The 8287-nt window shown below is 33.5% G+C and overlaps 2 protein-coding genes across 5 annotated transcripts in view; both read right to left on the reverse strand.

Moving 5' to 3' along the window:
- Window positions 1-3773, reverse strand: part of LOC108734627 (histone acetyltransferase KAT6B) — a 49252-nt gene extending 45479 nt beyond the window's left edge. Inside the window, exon 1 of one of the 3 annotated variants that reach the window (XM_018466259.2) lies at window positions 2769-3773. The gene's annotated coding sequence lies outside the window, so the exon portion shown is untranslated. The remainder of the gene's footprint in view (window positions 1-2768) is intronic. The other 2 variants (XM_018466260.2, XM_018466261.2) reach the window with 2 other exon arrangements.
- Window positions 3774-4562: 789 nt separating this feature from the next.
- LOC108734637 (RNA-binding protein lark) lies at window positions 4563-7949 on the reverse strand. Of its 2 annotated transcripts, XM_025980251.1 has the most exons (4): window positions 7842-7949; window positions 6183-6945; window positions 5245-5603; window positions 4563-4729 (listed from the first exon to the last, which is right to left on the reverse strand). In XM_025980251.1, the coding sequence occupies exons 2-4, from the start codon at window positions 6849-6851 to the stop codon at window positions 4681-4683; spliced, it is 1077 nt and encodes a 358-aa protein (XP_025836036.1). In that variant the 5' UTR covers window positions 6852-6945; window positions 7842-7949; the 3' UTR covers window positions 4563-4680. The 2 variants fall into 2 exon arrangements, with proteins under 2 accessions (XP_025836036.1, XP_018321774.1); XM_018466272.2 differs by having other exon boundaries at window positions 6183-7938.
- Window positions 7950-8287: the final 338 nt, after the last annotated feature.

An 8287-nucleotide genomic window follows, 5' to 3' on the forward strand; every position in this document is an offset into this window, starting at 1 on the left:
CTACTCTATAAGCAAGCAATTCTATAATTTATTCTATACATTATTTTTTTGTTTTAAATTATAATTACGAATGAAAACATTAATTAAATAGTAAATTTGATTATCAACAAAAGATTCTATATTATTTTAGATTTTAAATTACTATTCAAAATTATAAAACAGTAAACACGCTTTATGAACGACTATAATTATTATAGCAACCAACAACTTTCAATGTAATCGACACTGTTATTGAGTGACCTTACCTATTATTCAATAATTTGATTTTAATGACACCCAATTCTAGAAAATCCTAAGTATACTTACGTAGAAGATCTACCTTACTTGTTGACAGAACATGGTAATTAAAAATTACAAGACAAAAAGGAAACGTAAACAATGTCAATTTCTTGTATATTTATATCAATTTTGAAACAGGTAAGGTACCGATTATTAAAAAAAAAATGTTAAATTAATTATGTACAAACTATTTATTTATTTTGTTACACAAAACATACAACATTCAATATCAGTCTTGCAATATCTACTACGACTCGATCAATTCAATTTACAATGTTACAGGCTTATAATTTACAAATATAAATGCACAATTTTTGAGTCACACGGCCTATTGCAGATATAAAAAATTCACAATATTTGATTGAAGAAAAGACCATTTTGTTGGACCTTTAAAAAAAACTACTTTGTTGTTTAATTAAAATTACAAAAAAAAACTATTCTTTAATATGTTAATCAACAGGTTTGCACAGTAAAACAAAACTTTATACCGTTTCTACTATTTTTCTTCGAATTAGGCATATAGTTAAATACAAATCTTTAAATTTCCACCAAAACACACAAGTGAAAAATTTGAGGTTTTTGTTTGAGCAAATTTATCTTTCCTTTGTAATGTATTTTAAACAACTAGAAATGATCAATGACTTCAACAGACGAAAACATTTTTTGTGCTGACTTAACAGGTGCCTTACAAAAAAAAAACAATTTTCTTAAAGTTCATCACACTTTCCTATAACGGATTGTCAATGAGCACCAATAAAATCGAATATCAAATTCTGATATAAAAAGGTTTAGATAATATAAACGTATACAGGGCATACAGTGCAGGGATCCTTTGTTACAAAGAATACAGAATCAATTAAATTTTTCTTTTTCGTTAATTGCTATTGTTTTTCAAAAGTGAAAACTATATTAGTTAGTGTGCCTTATTATTTAATTAATAAATATATTGTGTAACNTAGGTGCCGCCTGATCCTTTGATCGGTTATTGCTCGTTACTCTGCAGTCTACAAGTTTTAATCTACCAAACACAATCGATTAGCCATTAATTTCCAATTAGTGACATATAAGGAAAAAAGCAATAGTTCCACGATTACATCATCGATAGCAAATAGGTGTTGTAGGTGGTATGCTTATACTGTACATAACGTAAATAATATTTATATATGTATGATATAGCTATTTATGTATATTAGAGATTGGCTGGGTATCCGGTTTAGATCCGTTACTTTTATTAGTATCCGACCGGGTACCGAATAATTGCATCAGAAACAATTCTAACTAATATTATAAACGCAAATGTCAGTTTGTTTGTTTGCTACCTTTTCATGCCCCAACCACTCAACCTATCATCATGAAATTTTATTCACACATTGTCAAATAGAAAAGGACATAGGGCACCTTTTATCCAGAAAAAAATACTGTTCCCAAAAGATAGTATCATATCGTCCTCGATGATCTTTTACGACATTAATGGCGGATAAAACCTAGTTTTTCAATAAGAAGTACAACAAACGTACCTTAAAAATTGGTAATTAAATTATATTGATAATAGTTTTGCCGGATACTTGGCACAGCTAATGCTGGGTACACGGTTATCCGGTAGATACCCGGCAAAATTACTATCTGGTGCATGTTTAATATATACCGTATATATTTTTCAATAAGATATCTATATTAAATAACTTTTTGCAATTACAGGAGAGAAGCTGAAGATATTAAATTTTATTTAACTTACCTATGAAGTACCTACAATACCTGTTGTATGTGAAATTCAGTAATTATAAAATATGAACTTTAATAAATCAACTAGGTACCAAATAGATAACTATTATACATACATTGTTTCTGTACCGTAATATTATGTAAATCTGTATTATAATTGTATAAACCTAAATATCTGCATGCACATTAACAACTGTACAGCTGTACTAATTTTCCCGCCAAAATATTATTTTACAAAAAATAAATTATTAGAATACCATGCATTTCTGCTTTAAGACAAAAATTATTTAATAGTAAACATATTTTCATTTTTCTACGGATGATGAATGCTACCTATCAATAAATTACACTTTTAACGTATAAATTAACAGTGTTATGTTAACGTCTTTTTACAAGAGTATAGAGTAGGTAGGTACTTAAAAAATATCAAATTTAATTGGTTGACATGAACTGTTAAGTGTATAACTGACGACATAAAAAACAACAATTACAATAAATCGCAACAAAATGTAGGTATGTAATTAAGTGTTTCCATAGCAACGATGTCATTATGATGAAAGTAAATGATGTGGGCTGTTAAAACCACAAACAGTAAGCAATAATAGAGGTCATTTGTACAAATTGCACGAGCGCTACATAGGTATCTCTCGTGTCAAAAGAAAGATGATTCCCATGATTCATGAATTATTAATTTGAATTACTAATTTACCACAGCAGGTAAACATGGTAATTATAGTGGTAGAAATAAAAAAAAACATTTCACCTACGTTATGCTCCAGACAAGTCGAAGGCGATCTTCGTCCCAACAATTATAACGTATGAGTGTTCTCTGCTAAAATGAAACATAAACGTTGACACCTGGTCGCTGATCTACCTGGGCCCGCGCTGAACCCCGCGACTCCGGCCGCCGGCTGACAACTTAGTCGACAGCCACCACCTTATTTTACCATTTTAGCAACTACTGTCCACAAAAATAACAACAATCGAATTTTAATTCGTGTTTATGAGCGTCAAAAAATCCAAAAAATACTAAATCACTACACTAACGCGGACACTAACGAAGAATTGCGGTGTAAACGGTCTCGTCAAACGACAACGACAACCCGTCGGTGGCCATCTTGGGCGAAATGAATATGTAATAATTACGACAGTTTTTCACATACTTGTCGACAAATTCGTCACAATATGACACATCCGCAATACGGTACTGTCATAAAAATATGCCATTAATTGTACAAGAGATTGCAATGCTCACAAAATTACACAAAATGCTGATTCGTAACTGACAGAAACACTACGTAGCACAGCAACGGTTGAAACGTCGTCCGGCGGCTGTTGTACTGCAACGGAACATTCCAGGGAATTTTCTATCTTCTTTAACGTGTTATTTAGGAACAAATGATTAAACGTTCAACGAATTTCTTTTCGTTTTCTCACATTTTCATGGCACTTATCGCCGACGGTAATTAAATTATGACACACATAATTCATTTCAATAGACACATCACAACAAAAGGTTAATATTGTGACAAAATGGCCAGAAAGAGCGCGCGCATATCTGTCCGATCCCCCCTTGCCGCTCACGAAAGATGTTTAAATATACGTAGACGTATTTCCGTTCTTAATTCCATTGAGGGGAAAGGGATGCGGGCTCTTCTGTAAATTGATCGGCGAGCACGTATTTGAATGGTTATTTTTCTTTGTGTTGTGACTCTACCTTTAATAATAATGCTATGATTAACGTAAACTCGTCACAGCGGTTAATTTGAAACTTATTTGTAACACCGAACTTCTGTTTTACATAAAATTTAATACGTATTTATAAATTTAATCATGAATACATAAATAGTACATATGTAACCGCGAGAGCGGTGTTGTTTGTTATCAATGGGAAGATGCTTTTTTTATCGCTTTATAAATTAATACGGAAAGTACATGGCGCATGGGCACTTTCCTGATTATAAAAATTGATTGATTATATAGAAACCATATTTTTAAGCAAAATGCTTACAAACAATAAAATTGGAGCATATTGTCTATATAAAAATGATATTTTGCCAAAAACCGACAAATAGTAAATTTCAAAACTATTATATAACATTTATAGATTGTTACGTTTTCTTCCTTAGAAATAAATTTTTACCGATTTTGGAAAATAAATCTACCGTTTTAAATGTCTTCATAATTTTTAATTGAAAATTACACCGAGTAGATAGTCTATTTTTAGCGTATGAGCAAGTATGGTTGCCTAACCACCCACATATGCACCATGATAAACTTACAAATAATTTCATTAGCTTCTTTGAACACTGTACACGTTTATAATTGCATTCACTGCAAAAAAGAAACTGTAAACGAAAAACGTTTACATACAACTTTATTTTAATCTTCAGTTTCAAACAGCCTAGTCTTTAAAAACACTTAACATTGCTGAAAAATGTTTGAACACAAAACAAATACTTTTTATTATTTACACTTAAGTGCCTACAACTATGTTCCTATTTAAGTAAAATGTAATATTTCATATTACCCAAAAATTAATTAAGTACTTCATAACAAAAAACGATTTTAACAATTTTATTATTAAAAAAATTTATTTTGTCACTTACAATATAAAAATAACATACAAGTTAATCTAACCTACGTCATAGAATGAACTGAATAGAATTACAGATTAAATTAATACGGGGCGTATCTTCTGGAAGGTGATGGACCTCGAATACCAGGCCTATAAAACATAAAAGTATTAGTATAGGGATTAAGAACAGAAATAACATTCATTAAACAGTGTAATCAAAATATGTATGAGCGTAAAATTAGTAGAAAGTAGATAGATATGCCGTAAAAGCTAAAATAAAGGGATGTATTACTTTTTAATACAAACGTGAATGAATATTATCCAAAAGGAGATCATATGGCTTCTCCTTCTAAGGAACTAACACAGTCTATACCCTTAATAAATACGTTTACATCTTGCAAAAACTTATGCAATAGGCGGTAAATACTATATGGGGAATGTTTAAACAAAAAATTAAGATGATAAAGAACAAATTGCTTCCTTGCATTTAAAAAAGCGCAATAATGATGGGGGCAAATCTTACCTTGGCAAATATTAAATAACGAATGCATACTTAGCCTAATTAGCCTTTATATGCCAAAAACTACATCTCTCGGTTCTACGTATCTCCATCTACGTACAAGAACCACAAACAATAAAATAAGGAAACAAACCATTTACTTTACCTCCTGTCATCGAAGGAGTCCCTGCTAAAATCTTCGTACATGCGACTCATTCGCGAGCCGGGTATCGACCCGGACGGCGGGGGAGATCGTCTGCTAAACATACCATAGTCACTACTGCTTCTACCAAAACTGGAATCTCTTAAACCGCTGCTAACACCGCTACTGGGTAAACCTCGCGGTCCGCCGATGCTAGGCATGGGCGGAAGAGGTTCGCGTCTTGGCGGCATTGGGGGAGGCAAGAAATCTCCACGGCCACCCCGTATACCCATCTCACTTCGGGGAGGCATGCCCGAGTAGCGGCGCTCATAGAGATCCCGACCATCATCGTAACGACGCTCGTAGTAACTATCGTAGCTGTCCTAAAACACGACAAATCAAGTTAGTTTTGATAGTTTTAGGGAAGTACACAGCAAGCCAATAATTACCTAAAATTTCAACAAAAAATTTAAGTAACTTTACGAATGACAAACTACACACATGAATAATTGTTAGTGTAATCTTGCTATGTACTTATGTATTAATTTAAACCAAACCCAATATTTATGAGTTATTTTATTTTGTTTTTTTTTCAGTTTTTACTTCACTTAAGACTTAAAAGCATGATATCTTGTTTTTTTATTCCCTTTAGTAAATAATGATTAATAATGATAAAAATGAATTATACATTAGGAATAATCAATGATGGAACTGAAAGTTTGCAAAAAATTTAACAAAACAATGTTATCACTGAAATTTGAATTGTTAATGACACCCTTCTACTATGCTTCATTGTAATTGTTATAAATTTACTAAATACTTCGATTGAGACTGAAATTCCGGACGAGTGCAGTGTAATTTATAGTAATTATGTGACAGGAACTAGGAGATAAATGGAAGATGATTATAATAATGGTAGGTGGGTATTTGATGCTTTTCTTTTGTGTAAATCAGACCCGTACCCCAAATCGGCCCATCATCCGGTCACGAAGGAACGGTGGTGGCGGCGGCGGCGGATAGGGGTCCCTGGCAAACATGCGGTCGCGGAATCGGTCGGGTCCCATGCCTTTGGGACACTCCTTGGACCAGTGACCACCGCGTCCGCAGCGGTAGCACTGTTCCGGATCGCCCATTCCCGGACGTTGACGCACGCGACTCGTCGACAACTGCACCTTCATCGGCTGCCCGTCCACCGGCGTGCCGTTCAATTCTTTGATTGCTTCGTTCACGTCCCCGGACGACTCTAAATGCACGAAACCGTAGTTGCGTACGATGTCGCATTCCACCACGGTCCCGTACTTTTTGAACAACTCACGCACCTGGGGTGCCTTTGTGTTCTCAGTCAGGTTTCCGACGAAGATTTTCGTGGTAGGTGTCGTGGGTGCTTTACGGCTTTTGGCCGCCTCGCACTTGATTGGCGACCCGTTGACGACATAGCCGTTTAAATTTTGAATTGCATCGCGACCCTCCGACTCATTCTCCATATGTACGAAACCGTAATTCTTGACCACGTCACATTCCACCACCTTGCCGTATTTCTCGAATAGTGGTCTGATGTCGCTGTTGTTTGTCTTTTCGGCCAAGTTCCCGATAAATATTTTGAACGTACCCGCGCTGCTAAAACCCGGCATCGTGCTGCGTCTATCCGGAGTAGTATCGAGGATGAATAACTTCAATAAACGATGCGAGCCGAGTCGGTATGTAGTGTAATACTTACACAAATGCCTGAAACTCGAACGATTTAAAGACACCGTGATACAACACGCCACGAGATCGGAAAATTAACGTCATACAAGCGTATTATAAGTATCATACTTTTTTCTCCAACACCCATGACATCAACGATTTTCACTCAAATAGTGTTGCCAGATTTCTTTTCAGTTGATATCATTTTAAAACAAAACTGCTTTTCGTTATCCAAAGGATTATATTCAAGAAATTGTAAAAAAAAATTTCTTTGATCACTAACGTCAGATAAGTTGTTTATGGGACCCTGTATATGATACAACACGTAAACAAAATGGCCGCTTCTACAGCCAGGTAATGTAACGAAATGTTTCAAATAACAAACTGAATGTCGTAAATTATCACTTGACCTAGGTAAAATACAACGTAGAAGTATTTATGACTTTTGAATCAAAAATAATGAAATTAAACGCAAGCATGCAAGTACTGCTTTAGACTTCAATCGATAGTGTTAAATTTATTCATAAAAAAACGTTTACATACTTAAAAAAAAATAAGATGGTAAATTACATTTTAAGAAAGAGTAGGTACCACAATATACACAAAGTGGAAATAACCAAAATATTATAAACATCTGGAAAACAATTTAATTTGTAATGGCGTCGCTTTATAAAATCTGGCAACACCAAATCGCTTGTGACGAAACCGACTCGAGGCGGTACACATTCGGAAAGAACAAATAAAATACATTTTTAACGAAGGTGGACTTATTAATACTTAGTAATAGAAAAGTTAACGGCATATATTTTATAATAAACGAATAAAAGAATTTTAGCATTGTCTCGTAACGACTGTTGGTATTGTATCGATTTTGGAGTAAATTATTGTAGACTTCTCTTTCTCTGTGAATAAAGTAAATATTTGTAAAAGCTTACCTTCTACACAAAAATTAATTTGATAGTAATTCCAACACAACGTCTTCGTCCGTACTTGTCAACACAAGAAGCAAACTACAAATGGCGAATGGCGTACGATGCGTCATCAATTTTGAGGCGACCTCCTTCGATCCTGCAAAAATTATATTGTGCGCATGCTCAGAAAATAGTTATAAGTATATCCGCTTTGTACATGAACGCACAAAATTTAAAATTGACAATTTGTAATAAAAAAACCTATTTTTTTCTCGATAATATTGATAAATTGTAGAAAGTTGTAATGAAACGTGGGATTAATTATACAGAATAAAATCAGATTTTTTTAAATATTCGAATTACTTTTTTTTAGTTAATACCTACTCTATAAGCAAGCAATTCTATAATTTATTCTATACATTATTTTTTTGTTTTAAATTATAATTACGAATGAAAACATTAATTAAATA

The sequence above is a fragment of the Agrilus planipennis genome, unplaced genomic scaffold (assembly GCF_000699045.2).
Source record: "Agrilus planipennis isolate EAB-ADULT unplaced genomic scaffold, Apla_2.0 scaffold79, whole genome shotgun sequence".
Taxonomy (NCBI): Eukaryota; Metazoa; Arthropoda; class Insecta; order Coleoptera; family Buprestidae; genus Agrilus; species Agrilus planipennis.

Coding starts and splice junctions, on each gene's coding strand:
- LOC108734637 (XM_025980251.1), bottom strand. CDS start 6,851: ATGCCGGGTTTTAGCAGCGCGGGTACGTTCAAAATATTTATCGGGAAC. Junction 5,604..6,182: donor GGATGATGGGCCGATTTGGG/GTACGGGTCTGA, acceptor GTCGTGTTTTAG/GACAGCTACGATAGTTACTA. Junction 4,730..5,244: donor GACTCCTTCGATGACAGGAG/GTAAAGTAAATG, acceptor TATGTTTTATAG/GCCTGGTATTCGAGGTCCAT.